At 45.5% G+C, this 15,222-nt stretch overlaps 1 protein-coding gene across 1 annotated transcript in view; it reads right to left on the reverse strand.

Moving 5' to 3' along the window:
* ZDBF2 (zinc finger DBF-type containing 2) overlaps positions 1–14,651 on the reverse strand; it is a 36,373-nt gene extending 21,722 nt beyond the window's left edge. The window contains exons 1-6 of the mRNA XM_060257124.1: positions 14,622–14,651; positions 7,941–8,114; positions 5,562–5,613; positions 5,373–5,424; positions 1,592–1,691; positions 902–1,029 (exon numbers count right to left, since the gene is read on the reverse strand). Of these exons, the coding sequence (XP_060113107.1) occupies positions 902–1,029; positions 1,592–1,691; positions 5,373–5,424; positions 5,562–5,613 (332 nt within the window). The 5' untranslated portion in view covers positions 7,941–8,114; positions 14,622–14,651. The remainder of the gene's footprint in view (positions 1–901; positions 1,030–1,591; positions 1,692–5,372; positions 5,425–5,561; positions 5,614–7,940; positions 8,115–14,621) is intronic.
* Between the last annotated feature and the right edge of the window lie 571 nt (positions 14,652–15,222).

Below are 15,222 nucleotides of genomic sequence, written 5' to 3' on the forward strand. Positions count from 1 at the left end.
CCCTGAGCCCGCCTTGTGGGATAGGGTGGGATGATGATGATATAGGGTTGCCAATCCCCAGGTGGGGGCAGGGGATCCCCCAGTTTGGAGACACTCCCCCCGCTTCAGGGTCATCAGAAAGCGGGGGGAGGGGAGGGAAATGTCTGCTGGGAACTCTATTATTCCCTATGGAGATTTATTCCCATAGAAAATCATGGAGAATTGATCCGTGGGTATCTGGGGCTCTGGGGGGGGCTGTTTTTTGGGGTAGAGGCACCAAATTTTCAGTATAGCATGTAGTGCCTCTCCCCAAAATACTCCCCAAGTTTCAAAAGGATTGGACCAGGGGGTCCAATTCTATGAGCTCCAAAAGAAGGTGCCCCTATCCTTATTTCCTATGGAAGGAAGGAATTGAAAAGGTGTGCCATCCCTTTAAATGTGATGGCCAGAACTCCCTTTGGAGTTCAATTATGCTTCTCACAGCCTTGATCTTGGCTCCATCCCAATGTGTCCTGGCTCCACCACCAAAGTCTCCTGGCTCCACCCCCAAAGTCCCCAGATATTTCTTGAATTGGACTTTGCAACCCTATGATGATATTGGATTTATATCCCACCCTCCACTCCGAATCTCAGAGCGGCTCACAATCTCCTTTTCCTCCCCCACAACAAACACCCTGTGAGTTGGGTGGGGCTGAGAGAGCTCTCCCAGAAGCTGCCCTTTCAGGGACAACCTCTGCCAGAGCTATGGCTGACCCAAGGCCATTCCAGCAGATGCAAGGTGCAGGGATATAAATCGCAAATTAAACTAAATTTAAATTAAAGATACCTGGGGAAGAAAAATACTGAGTTTGCAGCGCTTTTATTGCAACATTCTACACAGCACATACAGAACAGCCAGATAAGCCACAAGCTAGATCTTTACCTGTTGTCATGGTATCTTGAGGGATGATGCTGCAGCACATCTTGTAGAAAACGTTCCATCAAACTAGCGGTACCCAAGCGATTCCTACAGTAAGTGGCAAAGAGCCTGTGCTGGGAACTGTATACATGCTGGGAGGAAAAGAAGGAAAGAGAAGTTTGGTTTTATAACTGATTCGATTCAAACTTATGAAGTTATGTAAAACTAAAATGGCCTCCATTAGAACACACAAATACAAGAGGGATTCTGGTGGACAATGGGGGGGCTTTGAGAGCCACACAACTAGTGTTCCCTCTAAGCTGAGTTAGTGTGAGCTAGCTCACAATTTTTTAGCCTCCAGCTCACACATTTTTGTCTCAGCTCAGGAAAAATGCCCCTAGAGCACACTAATTGATGCAGTCGCTCACAACTTTAATGCCACTACCTCACAACTTTAATGCCAGTAGCTCACAAAGTAGAATTCTTGCTCACAAGACTCCACAGCTTAGAGGGAACTTTGCACACAACATGTGTGAAAGAGCCACATGGGGCTCCTGAGCTGCAGTTTGGCCACCCCTGCTGTAAGCTGTCCTATTCCTTATTTTTAAGCTTCCCCACCCATCCTTGTACATTTGAAACGAATCAAGCCCTTCTACGCATCACAGAAAATACTTTCCCATAATGGGACAACGAGGATAAGTCCGGCTCTCATACCTGCTCAAGGTTACTGTAGTGTACGTGGCAACAGCTGCAGTAGCCTTGCCTGTTCTGCATAACAGATGGTCCAGGCCCGGCCGGTTTAGGTTCTTGTATGCTTAAACAGGAAGAAAAAAAGAAAAGAGAAACTTTTAATTTTAACATCACTGGAAATTTTCAGAGTCGGAGAACAACAGAAAACATCTGATCCTTGAATTTTAAAAAGGCGATTAAAGCAATGTTATTCATTCAGGTCGGTAGCCATGTTGGTCTGAAGCAGCAGAACAAAGAAGAGTGCATGCACAGGAAAGCTTATACCTTGAATAACACTTTGTTGGTTTTAAAGGTGCCACTCGACTCAAACGTTGTTCAATATTATTCAAGTTACTCTTCTCCTGCATTAGGATTCTGAACATGACAGGGGTGGAATTCTAGCAGGAGCTCCTTTGCATATTAGGCCACACACCCCTGATGTAGCCAGTCCTCCAAGAGCTTACAGTAAGCCCCGCAAGAAGAGCCCTATAAGCTCTTGGGAGGATTGGCTACATAAGGGGTGTGGCCTAATATGCAAAAGAGCTCCTGCTAGAATTCCACCCCTGGAACACGATGTTAAGTGCATGGAAAGGTTTGGTGTAGTGGTTAAGTGAAGGGAAAGCTTCTGACCATAAGAACATAAAAAGAGCCCTGCTGGATTAGAGCAGTCGTCCATCTAGTCCTGCATCCCCATCTCACATAGTGGCCAACCAACTATTCTAGAGGTCCAAGAAACAGGGCATGGAGAGAAAGGCCTCCTTCCTATCCTGCCTCCCAGCCACTGATAGACTGACTTGCTCCAAAGAATGCACATAGGTTTCAGAATGCTAGTAAAAATTCAAGGTTATTCACAACTTGTATCCCATTACCCATACTCATCATAGACCAAGGGTGGCCAAACTGTGGCTCAGGAGCCACATGTGGCTCTTTCACACATATTGTGCGGCTCTCAAACCCCCATCGTCCCATCAGCTGGCTTGGAGAACACATTGAAAGTTAAAGTTGCTTTCTTTCCACCTCTCCCTTCTGCAATCTATTTTTCCTTCCTTCCTTCCTTCCTTCCTTCCTTCCTTCCTTCCTTCCTTCCTTCCTTCCTTCCTCTTGTGTTCATGTCTTGCGGCTCTCAAACATCTAACATTTATTCTGTGTGGCTCTTATGTTAAGCAAGTTTGGCCAACCCTGTCATAAGACTGTAGAGAACATAAAGAACTGGCAGCATCATCACTGGAAATTAATTATCTGTTATCACAGACTGACACGAAGCCACCACGATGCTCCTAACTAAAAAGACGTTTAATTAAAGTCGATTAATCTAATCCTCAAATGCTTTCTGTGATGGAATTATCAGCTGGAATGGATTCAAGCCAGCGTTGTTTCATGATTACGAGGCCCTTTCCAATGCCCCACGGCGAAGCCAACACTGCTAAAGAAAGACTTCAGAAATTATTCCCCGTTGGTCCCGCGCTCTGATCCTCCCTCCTGCTTTTTTCTTCCAAAAAGTAGACTGGCTCATGCGTGAAAACAAAAGCCAGTCAATCTACAATTGCATCCGCGTTTCTCCATCTTGCCACAAACAATCTTTAATTAATTAATATGGAGTCAACTGCTTCGTGAATCACTCCCTCCACTACAAATATTTATTGTTGTGAAAACCAGGGACAGAAGAAATTAACACATTCTGAGGTTTTTTTAAATACAAGCAAAGAAGAACTGAAGGAACCCAGTGCTGTTCTACATGCTAAAAGGTAAAGGTGCAAGCACCAGTCATTTCTGACTCTGGGGTACCATCGCATCATGACGTTTTTACCCACGGCAGACTTTTTATGCCACTGCCTTCCCCAACCATCTACACTTTCCCCCCAGCGAGCTGGGTACTCATTTGACCAACCTTGGAAGGATGGAAGGCTGAGACAACCTTAAGTGGGCTATCTGAACCCAGCTTCCACCAGGATCAAACTCAGGTCATGAGCAGAGAGCTCAGACTGCAGTACTGCAACTTTACCACTCTGCGCCACGGGGCTGTGTTCTACATGCTAGGGTTACATAAACTCTAAAATGGGAATTTGCTTCCTTCTCTGCTACATGCCAGGAAGTCTCTACTGCCCTAAGAGAAGACCAGTTTTTAAAAGAGGTACAACGTGAGCAGCGTGGCAAGACTGCATAGATGGCCGAGCAAATCAAAACCATCAAAATATGCCTAGAAAATAATACTGCAATTGATACAGGAAAGCAAATTAGATATTCAAAAAGGCTGAGCTTTGGTTCAGGAGCCCATATCAAGGGAAGGAGGTTATAGTTCTTTCTTAAGCAATCCCCCTTGCTAGCCTTTGTCCAAAGAGAGTCAGTTTGGTGTAGTAGTTAAGTGTGCGGACTCTTATCCTGGAGAACCAGGTTTGATTCCCAACTCCTTCACTTGCAGCTGCTGGGATGGTCTTGGGTCAGTCATAGCTCTCACAGAGCTGTCCTTGAAAGGGCAGTTTCTGAGAGAGCTCTCTCAGCCCCACTTACCTCATAGGGTGTCTGTTATAGGGGAGGAAGGTAAAGGAGATTGTAAGCCACTCTGATATTCAGAGTGAAGGGCAGGGTATAGCTCCAATATCATCATCATCATCAAGAGGCAGAACCAGCAGCAGATGGCTCTGCAGGGGCCTTCTGGTTCCGTTCCAAACAAACAGCCCAGTGGTTGCACGGCCGCTGGAAGGAGAGGCTGACTTAGCACCAGAGCTTTTTTGTAGAAAAAGCCCAGCAGGAACTCATCTGCATATTAGGCCACACCCCCTGACATCACCATTATTTCACACAGGGCTTTTGTGTAGAAAAAGCTCAGCAGGAACTCATCCACATATTAGGCCACACCCCCGACACCAAGCCAGCCGGAATTGTGTTCCTGTGCATTCCTGCTCAAAAAAAGCCCTGCTTAGCCCCCTCCAAGGCATTATGCCCAGCTGATAAATGACAACACTCAAACACAAATGGCTGCGAGGGAGGCGGGCACCAGGGAAGGCGCTTACTTTGGCCTTCTGCCGGCTTAACGGGAACGGTATTTTTTGTGGCTATGTTTCAATTGTATGAAAGTCTTACATATAACCATCGTGTTACTTTGGTCAGAGCGCTTAAAGCAAGAGGGTGATATTGCTGCTTGTGAGATTTTCTTTTTTAATCAAAAGATGAAACAGAATGTTAGATTAATTAACAATGTATCTATTAACAAAAGTAGATTTATCCAGTCCTCAAATTCTTTCTGGGACGGAATTATCGACTGGAATGAATTCAAACCAGCGTTATTTCACAATCGCGAGACCCTTGCCAACGCCCCGCGGCGAAGCCAACGCTGCTGGAGAAAGGCTTCCAAATGATTTCCAGTTGGTCCTGTGCTCTGATCCTCAGTAGATTTTCCAGAATCCACTGAAATATTAAAACCCAACATGGATTCCTTTATCCTGTAAGGTCACTGTGAGTTCTGGGTCCGAAATCAAAGGATAAACTTAATAGATATGTTATCATCAATGTTCCCTCTAAGCTGTGGAGACTTGTGAGCAAAAGTTCTACTTTTGTGAGTTGCTGGCATTAAAGTTGTGAGCTCCTGCATAAATTAGTTTGCTCTGGGGCCATTTTTCCTGAGCAGAGACAAAAAATGTGTGAGCTGAAGGCTAAAAAATTGTGATCTAACTCACACTAAATCAGCTTAGAGGGGACACTGGTTATCATATATTGAAAATGTGCCAAGAATACAGCTTGCTTCTGATGATATAGTCCTCTCACTCACCTGCCGCTGCTCTGTTGCTTTAAAGAGCCTTCATTCACTTTTCTTTCTGCACCTGTAAGGAAAGGTGCAAAACAAGTGAAATTCACCAGTCTTCCCAACCGTTTATGTATTACGCATCGGCGCAATGATGCTATTTTTCAAGCTGTTGCTGTGATTCATCCAGTACTTTCAGTTGAACAAGAGGCTTACCTTTTGCCGAAGCTGCCGAAGCCCCATCGGCTTGCTTGTTCCAATCAAACATCTGTAAGACAAAAGTCAAATGGATGCCAATGAAAGCTGGACACACGCAAGAGTTCTTCCAAGCATGGGCCACTCAATCATGTCAAAGAGCAAGATCACGTTAAAGCTTCAGTTTATGGTCAACAATTTGAGGCTGGATAAAAAGATGTTGTTCTCCCACTAAGAAATCAACATTTTCAGGAAAATCTTCACTCCAGATTCTACCAGTTCCTTTAGGATTAGAGCAGGGCTGGCCAAACTGTGGCTCTTTCACACATATTGTGTGGCTCTCGAAACCCCCACCACACCACTGGCCAGCTTGGAAGGAGGCATTTGTCTCTTTAAATCACTTTGCCAAGCCAAACCAGCCAGTGGCTTGGAGAATACATTTAAAGTTAAAGTTGCTTTCTTTCCACTTCTCCCTCCCCATCTATTTTCCTTTCTTCCTTCCTCCCTTCCCTTCCCTTTCCCTCCCCTCCCTCTGGCTCTCGAACATCTGACATTTATTCTATGTGGCTCTTATGTTAAGCAAGTTTGGCCGCCCCTAGATTATACCATATGTTCACAGGACCGGGGTGGAGGTCAGTCAGACCAGTTTGGAGAGGGATCCTAGAAGTTTTGCCATCTTAAGAACATAAGAAAAGCCATGTTGGATCAGGCCAATGGCCCATCCAGTCCAACACTCTGTGTCACACAGGGGCCAAAAAACCCAAGTGCCATCAAGAGGTCCACCAGTGGGGCTAGAAGCCCTTCCACTTTGCCCCCCACCAAGCACAAGAATACAGAGCATCACTGCCCCAGACAGAGTTCCAACAATAAGCCGTGGCTAATAGCCACTGATGGACCTCTGCTCCATATGCTTATCCATTCCCCTCTTGAAGCTGTCTATGCTTGTAGCCGCCACCAACTCCTGTGGCAGTGAATTCCACATGTTAATCACCCTTTGGGTGAAGATGTACTTTTTATCAGTTCTAACCCGATTGCTCAGCAATTTCATTGAATGCCCAGGAGTTCTCATATTGTGAGAAAGGGAGAAAAGTATTTATTTCTCTACCTTCTCTATCCCATCCATAATCCTGTCAACCTCTATCATGTCACCCCGCAGTCGATGTTCCTCCAAGCTAAAGAGCCCCAAGCGTTTTAACCTTTCTTCATAGGAAAAGTGTTCTGACCCTTTAATCATTCTAGTGGCCCTTTTCTGCATCTTCTGGACAAGGAGCAGGGGTCACTGGGGATATACATGTGTGGGGGAGGTATCTGTGAATTTCCTGCATTGTGCAGGGGGTTGAACTAGATGACCCTGGAGGTCCCTTCCAACTCTATGATTCTACCACTGGTACAGCCATGGCCTTGGGGAGGGGAGGGCTGTGTCCATATTCTTCCTGATGACCTCTGGAATCATTGTTCCTGTTCACTTGCCTGGATGTCCAAGCAGGAGCTGAAGATTAGGGGAAAGGAGACCCTGAATTCTGTGTGAATCCCACACCGTAAAGAGAGCTTCATGCTTAGCAAGGTTGAGGTTCTGTTGTTTCCACATGAATTTTGGAACTCTCATAATGCATCTTTGGTGTCAGAGAGCCAGTCTGGTGTAGTGGTTAAGTGTGCGGACTCTTATCTGGGAGAACCGGGTTTGATTCCCCACTCCTCCACATGCAGCTGCTGGAATGCCCTTGGGTCAGCCATATTTCTCACAGAGGTTGTCCTTGAAAAAGCAGCTTCTGGGAGAACTCTCTCAGCCCCATCTACCTCACAGGGTGTCTGTTGTGGGGGAGCAAGATAAAGAAGATAAGCCACTCAGACTCTGATTCAGAGAGAAGAGTCTATGGCAAGGGTGGGCCAAGGGTAGCTCTCCAGATGTCTTTTTTGCCTACAACTCCCATCAGCCCCAGCCATTGTCCATGCTGGCTAGGGCTGATGGGAGTTGTAGGCAAAAACATCTGGAGAGCTACCCTTGGCCACCCCTGGTCTATGGTCTTCTTCCATTTCATACTAGAACCTTCCCTGTGGCCTGCCTGTGTTTTTCTCCCCTCCTTGAGCTGAACTGCCTGGTTTTTTTAAATATAAAATCAAATTATAACTCAAGGTTTTTGAATGGCTCCTGGCAGATTTTCCTTTTTCCAGTTGTTTACAGCTTAATCTTGTATGTTCCTTGTCATAATTCCCATTGTTATTTAATTAATTAAACTGTATACTGCTTTTCTAGATCTGTTTTGAACTTATGTACTAAACTAAAATAAAAGCAATTATGTACTATACTAAAATAAAAACTAAAAAAATGAGGGTGGGTTGAAGAAGCTCTGCTTGTATAAGCTGAAACAGAAATTTAACACACATACTTTAACAACTCACCTTCTTCTTGACTTTCACATCCACAAGGAAAGTGAACTTCACTGTTTTCAAGCACCATTATCTCATGAAAAAGGTGATTTTCCAAGCAAGATTCTTTTCATCTTTATTGACAGCCTGTAAATCAAAGTTGAAGCTGCTGAAGCCAACTAGTCTCTGACTTGGAAGAAACAAATCCTGTAAGTTGAAAAGCAAAATCACATCTTAAAACTAACTGGATTTGAAAGCTGCCGTTTTAATTTTTAAAAATTAAAATACTTGTTATAGGTTCTGGGCCTTTTGTAATCTATAATGCACTCTCTTTCAAAGAAAGTGAAACTCCCAATACCTTGCCATTTAAACAGTTATAATTTCCTTGTAGAATGAGTGACAAACCTCATATGGCGATAAACGCATTCAAAGCAAGACATCTCCAGATAGTCGATAAATATTATGACCTCTAGTTTACAAGTGCAGGAGAAAAAACAGCCTACATAAAATAACAAGCACATAGCACGTGTTTTCTGTTAACAGATCCCCTCATAAGAAGGTTATTTGCTTTTATCATTTAAAGCATTGTCAAAGGTAAGAATCAACATGAATGCAGTCAGTTTCCTTCTCTAACTAGCGCCATCTTCTTCCTTGTGAACCTGCTTCAGTGGGGAGGGGGGGATATAAGCCAAATAAATTAACTAAATAAACAAAATACAGTTGTAAGGGCTCTCATCCTTTTGAACTCATTGGGGCAGAGATCTGTATTTTTTGCTTATGCAATAAAGCACTATGGAGATGGATGGCACCAGGGTTTTTGGTTTTTTTTAGGAAAAGCCTAGCAGGAACTCATTTGCATATTAGGCCTCACCCCCTGACATCACCATTGTTTCACACAAGGCTTTTTTGGTAGAAAAAGCCCAGCAGTTACTTATTTGCATATTAGGCCACACCCCCTAACGTCAAGTCAGCCAGAACTGTGTTTTGGCTTAGAACAAGCCCTGGATGGCACTGTATAAATCACACCATCTGGATTCATTGCTGCAGAAAGCAGCCCCATCTAAATCTTATAGACTAACTATCTTAGGCACATTCGCTCGCAAGTGAGCCCCATTGAATCCAACTTTCTTAGGACTGGAATGTGAATGTGGCAAATTACTACACACACACATATATATGGATCTCCCACCAATGGCTTCCAAAATGGCTACTATAATAAACCACATGGTTATTATAACCCAAGAACCATATAAGGTGAATATAAAGCAAAAACACTTTGAACTACTAACACACAGGATGGGGGAAAGTAAACAGCAATGGCGGGCAAAGACTCATCTAATCTAAATATATTTATCCCACATCACAGTGCACTAGATTAAGGCCCAGTTTATAATCACATGCTAGAAAAAATAAATTATCCTACGGCACCAACAGTGTTTTTACTTTAATATAAGAACAAAGTTTAATTGGCACCTTTAAGATGGTTTATTCTAGGTATGAGCTTTTGTGTATGTACACACGTCTTCAGTTATTTCTTAGAACCCCAGAGTTGGAATGGGCCAAACAGGCCATCTAGTCCAACCCCCTGAATGCAGGATCAGCCTAGAGCATCCCTGAGAAGTGTTTGTCCAGCCATTGCATAAAGACTGCCAGTAAGGGAGAGCTCACCACCTCCCTAGGTAGCAGATTCCACTGTTCAGCAACTCTTCCTGTAATAAAGTGTTTCCTAATATCCAGCCGGTACCTTCTCGCCCTTCGTTTAAACCCATTATTGTGAGTCCTCTCCTCTGCTGCCAAGAACAGCTCCCTGCCCTCCTTTAAATGACAGCTCTCCAAATACCTAGAGAGCAATCACGTTCCCCCCTCAACCTCCTCTTCTCCAGACTGAACATTCCCAGGTTCCTTAGCCCTTCCTCGTAGGGCTGGGTCTCCAAGTCCCTGATCATCCTCACCACTCTCCTCTGCCCCCCCTCCATTCTGCCAACATCCTTCTTGAAGTGAGGCCTCCAGAACTCAACACAAGACTCCTGGTGTGGCCTGACCAATGCAGTGTACAATAGAACTATGACATCCTGCAATTCCTTCTTCAGTAGTTTAATACAAGTAGACTCCATCTGACTTTAGAAGACTGTGATTCAACTGCTTTCATGGTTCATTTTTAACTCTCAGCTACAGTACAAAGAAGGAGCCCTGTGGCGCATAGTGGTAAAGATGCAGTACTGCAGTCCGAGCTCTCTGCTCACGACCTGAGCTTGATCCCAGAGGAAGCTGGGTTCAGGTAGCCGGCTCAAGGTTGACTCAGCCTTCCAATCCTTCCAAGGTTGGTAAAATGAGTGCCCAGCTTGCTGTGGGAGAAAAGTAGATGACTGGGGAAGGCAATGGCAAACCACCCCACAAAAAGTCTGCCGTGAAAACATGATGCAACGTCACCCCAGAGTTGGAAACGACTGGTGCTTGCACAGGGGACTACCTTTACCTTTACAGTACAAAAACTCTGGAGCATTTTCAGCAAATCTCCGACAACGAATTTCATTCAAAAAATAACAGCTACGATCTCTGGCTCACACCTCAGGTGACAGCTACAGACCAAACTCGTTAATCGTCAAGCAGAGTCGTTACTGGCCCATGGGGTGACGCTGCATCATGACATTTTCCTGGCACTTTTTACAGGGTGGTTTGTTGTTGTCTTCCCCAATCATGTATAAAAGTGTGGGTGGGTTCAAGGGGGTGGATTTTATGGGGTATAGGAGTGAGAGGAGCTCATCACAATATCTCCTTCCTATGGCTGGCCTACTTGCAGTCTGTTACTTGAATACTTTTTTTCCCCACTGAGGGAAAGAAACGGCTCCAGGACTGGAAAAGTGTACGGAGAAAAGGGCTTCAAGGAAGGAAATTAAGCCTATTGTCTCCCCTCTCACCTTTATATATGACTGGGGCCCATCCAGGTTCAAAACTACCAACCGTGTGTCTTTGGAACTTCAGTTGCTGTCAGCTTCAGAATGCAAAGGGTGTCGGTTGCTAAAGAGCAAACCAGTAAGCAACGCTGTCATGTGTGACAGATTCAGGCCAAAGCAGTCCCCACCCTGCTAAGAATCTGCAGCTACTCAGAGCTGGTTTAATACAAGTTGCGAATATACATGTCTTCATATAAACAAACAGGCCAAGGTGTTCTGGAAAACAATGTCATGCAATACTTCCAGTCAGACGGGAGTCACGACACGGAACAGGCCTGCACAACCGGCTGATAATCAAGAATTTGCAGCCCATTCGCAGCCTGAGAAAGCAGCGTAACTGCAGTCTTCAAAAGACAAGCAAAAACATAGGTCTTCTGAGCACCTAGTGGCAGCGTCTGGTTTGGTGAGCCATAAGCTGTGCAGGCCTGTCATGATCCTGGGCCTAGGGAGGCCTGCAGGCCCCAGGGAAGCCTGCTTAGGAGTACTAGGAAGAGCCTATATTTCCCAGGATCCCCTCTATCCCTCTGATTGGGTGGCAAGGATTTTGGAGGGAAACTGACCCAGAGAGGGGTGGGGCCTGGGAGGAGAAGATAGAAGGGCCAAAGCCAGGAAGGGGGTGTTCTTTTCCTAGGAGGCAGAGCTGAGGGGGAGCTACTGCAAGGGAGGGACCCTTGCCCTTAGAGGAAGGGTGAGTAGGCTAGGTCTGACAGTCAAGACAGTAAGTTCAAACGCGTTAGGGCATGTTTATTTTTCCCTTCACCCCTTTTACTGTTTTATGCATCTTGTTTGTTATATTGCACTGACATTTTAAATAAACCTTTTTGTTGTCGTTGTTCACTCTGCCTGGTCCTCACACCTATTATTTGGCCTAAGCTACAAGAGGCCTGAAGGGCCTGAGAGGGAACTCTGGGCTTCTCAAGGGGAACCTTTAACCCAGAGTGGTGGCAGCAATTGGTAAGACCCCGAGTCATGACAAGGCCCACTACAGAAGACGTTCCTTGCATACAAGCACCAGCATCGGCAGGAAGTATGTTAATGTGTCAGCTGGGGGGTATTTAATGCAAGCCATAATTTCACTGATGGAAGCCGTGCGTGCATCTCTGAGTACAGTTTAGCCATCAAAATATGACAAAAACCATAAGTGTATCAGCTTCACCACCATGGACGCACAACCCACAAGCAGACCTGAGTCACACCTGAGGGAGCCTCATCTTATTTATTTATCTGCTGTATTTATAATCCTCCTTTCCAGAGAGAGACAAAACAGATCACACTGTGTAACTTGGTACAGTCAACACGATGAGATGCTTAATAAGCAATGTACCACCACAGCATATTAGACATGATAAAAATGGTATTCTATTATAGCAGTATTGTTGCTAACCATTCAGTTGTGACTATAGCAGGGTTTCCCAAACTTTTATTTCCCGTGGCCAGGTTATTTTTATACCTCTCCTTCGTGGCCCACTAAAATTTGGGGGTGGAGCCAGGAGACTTTGGGGTGGAACCAGGAGGCAGGAATTATGTCATTTCCTGTGGTGTCACTTCCAGGTCAAAGGCCAAGTGATGTCACTTTCAGGGCACACTGAACCAAAACTCCACCTTTTTTGTGATGTCACTTCCAGGGCACTCCCCCAAACCTGCCTCTTCTGTAGTAACTTCGTTTTCAGAAAAATCTCTCTGAAACTCATGCTGAGCCAAAATGGGGGTGGAAAGTGGGTGGTCTGCAACTTTTTCCTACATTCCCAGGGTCCTCTATTTCCACCCTCACACCTGCACACACCTATCAGCTTCTCCACCATGGATGCACAACCCACGTGCAGCGTCTGTACATAACCAGCCATCACAAACAATCCCTGTAGTATTTCCAAGGATTACTTCTGACTTGAGTTGGGAAACCTGTGCCCAGGCTGTCCTACTTAGGATTCTCCCAGGCCCAAGCACTTCTCCCTGCATGCAGAAAATTACTGTGCGGGGCAGAAGGTTACGCTAAAATTATTCCACCCTGCCAGGGATACTTTTAAAAAGCTGTCAGACCTGAGTCACACCTGAGGGAGCCTCATCTTATTTATTTATCTGCTGTCTTTATAATCCTCCTTTCCAGAGAGAGACAAAACAGATCACACTGTGTAACTTGACACGGTCAACATGATGAGATGCTTAATAAGCAATGTACTACCATAGCATATTAGACATGATAAAAATGGTATTCTACTATAGCACTATTGTTGCTAACCATTCAGTTGTGACTATAGCATAGGCTCTATTAAAACAGCTTCCGTGTAGATTTGTAGGACATGGAAGCTATGAGAATGAAGACTAGCAGAAAAGGTCTCCCAATGAAAGTTTATGCTAGGGTTGCCAACTCCAGCCTGGAGATTTGGGGCAGCACCTGGGGAGGGACTCAGTGTCTCCCAGGTGCTGTGGTCTCCCTTCAAATCCACTCTCTCAAGCTGCCATTCCCTCAACAGAAACTGATCTCTGAGATCTGTCGCCAAGAGAACTCCAGGCCTCATCTGGAGACTGATACTCCTAGAACAGAGGTGGCCAAACTGCAGCTCAGGAATCACATGTGGATCTTTTCACACATATTGCGTGGCTCTTGAAGCCCTGTCAGCTTGAAGATGGCATTTGTCTCTTTAAATCACTTCTCCAACTCAGCAGATTGCTTGGAGAATGAGTTTACAATTAAAGTTGCTTTATTTCCACCTCTCTGCCTCCCAATCCATTTTCTCTCCTTCCTTCCCGTCTTATGACACTCAAACATCTGACGTTTGTGTCCTGTGGCTTTCAAACATCTGACGTTTATTCTACGTGGCTCTTACATTAAGCAAGTTTGGCCACTCTTACCCTAGAACAGGTGGCTGAACTGTGGCTCAGGAACCATATATGGCTCTTTCACACATATTGTGTGGCTCTCAAAGCCCCCACTGTCCTGTCGGCCAGCTTGGAGAAGGCATTTCTCTCTCTATATCACTTTTCCAACCCAAGCCTGCAGATGGCTTGGAGAATGCATTTGCAAATAAAGTTGCTTTCTTTCCACCTCTCCCTCCCTCCCCATCCATTTTCCTCCCTCCCTTGCAGCTCTCAAACATCTGACACTCATGTTGTGCAGCTCTCAAACATCTGATGTTTACTCTATGTGGCTCTTACATTAAGCAAGTTTGGCCACCCCTGTTCTAGAACTTCAGACTGACAACCAGTGGGGGAACACCAAGGGAAGAAAGAGGCCCTCGTTGGAGCACAAGGAGAAAAAGTGGCACCTGCCTAGGAGCTGGACTTTTTAGGCGACTTTCGACCTACTATCATCACAAACTTGCCCCCCCCAACCAGAGTTCCCTCTAAGCTGAGTTAGCGGGAGCTAGCTCACACATTTTTGTCTTAGCTCAGGAAGGATGACCCCAGAGCACAATAACTGATGCAGGGGCTCACAACTTTCATGCCAGGAGCTCACAAAGTAGAATTTTGGCTCACAAGACTGCAGCTTAGAGGGAACATTGCCCCCAACCCACCCCCCATTCAACAACCAAGAACTCTGTGTTTGAAAAGAGGCCTTTGCGGGCGGGGGGGTTGAGCAGGGGAAGGGGAGCTCGCGCTCCGGAAGCAGCCAGGAGGCTCCGCCCCTCCCCTTGAGCCAGGGAGGGGGGGAACGGCGGCCTCCCCGCGTATCGCCCTTCCCTTCAGGCCGCCTCCCGCGAGAGAGGGAGCCTCGCCGCCCGTACCCTCCCCTCTTTCGCCCCTCTCTGGACATCTCTCTTACCTCCATCACGCTTCTTCCCCCCCTCCCCATGCTCCTTCCGTGCTACGGTCGGGTCAAAGGGCATACGCCCTGCTTCCGGTTCCGGGTCAACAGGAGCATAGAGAGGGGGTTTTTTTGCCCAGGCCAGAGCGGTCGGTTGGGCGGCTGTTGTTTCCTTCTACTCGTTTATAGCAGAATTGCTAATCCCCAGGTGGAAAGCTTGGGAAAACCCGTGTTCCAAAATTGTACAAAATCACTCTGAAATTTCTTACAGAAATATACGAATTTAAATTCTTCTTTGGGGACTCTTAAGTCTCTAGACTTTACTACGTTTTTTGTATTGTTCTAAACTCTTGTATTTCTGTACGTGGCATGAGCTATTGATTGCTTAGTGCTTTGAGTGTATGTTATAATCCTTGAATTGGTCTTGGAGTAAAGCTAATTCTTGCATTAAGCTTTTGTATATTTCTGTAAGTGTATAAGAAATGTCAGAGTGATTTTGTGCAATTTTGGAACACGGGTTTTTCCATGCTTTCAATCATACTGTGTTCTTCCCGTTTGGTCTTCAAATCCCGTTTGGTCTTCACAATATGAAGCATGATCAAGAGAATGTACGTTTTTC

The sequence above is a fragment of the Heteronotia binoei genome, chromosome 16 (genome assembly GCF_032191835.1).
Source record: "Heteronotia binoei isolate CCM8104 ecotype False Entrance Well chromosome 16, APGP_CSIRO_Hbin_v1, whole genome shotgun sequence".
Classification (NCBI taxonomy): Eukaryota; Metazoa; Chordata; class Lepidosauria; order Squamata; family Gekkonidae; genus Heteronotia; species Heteronotia binoei.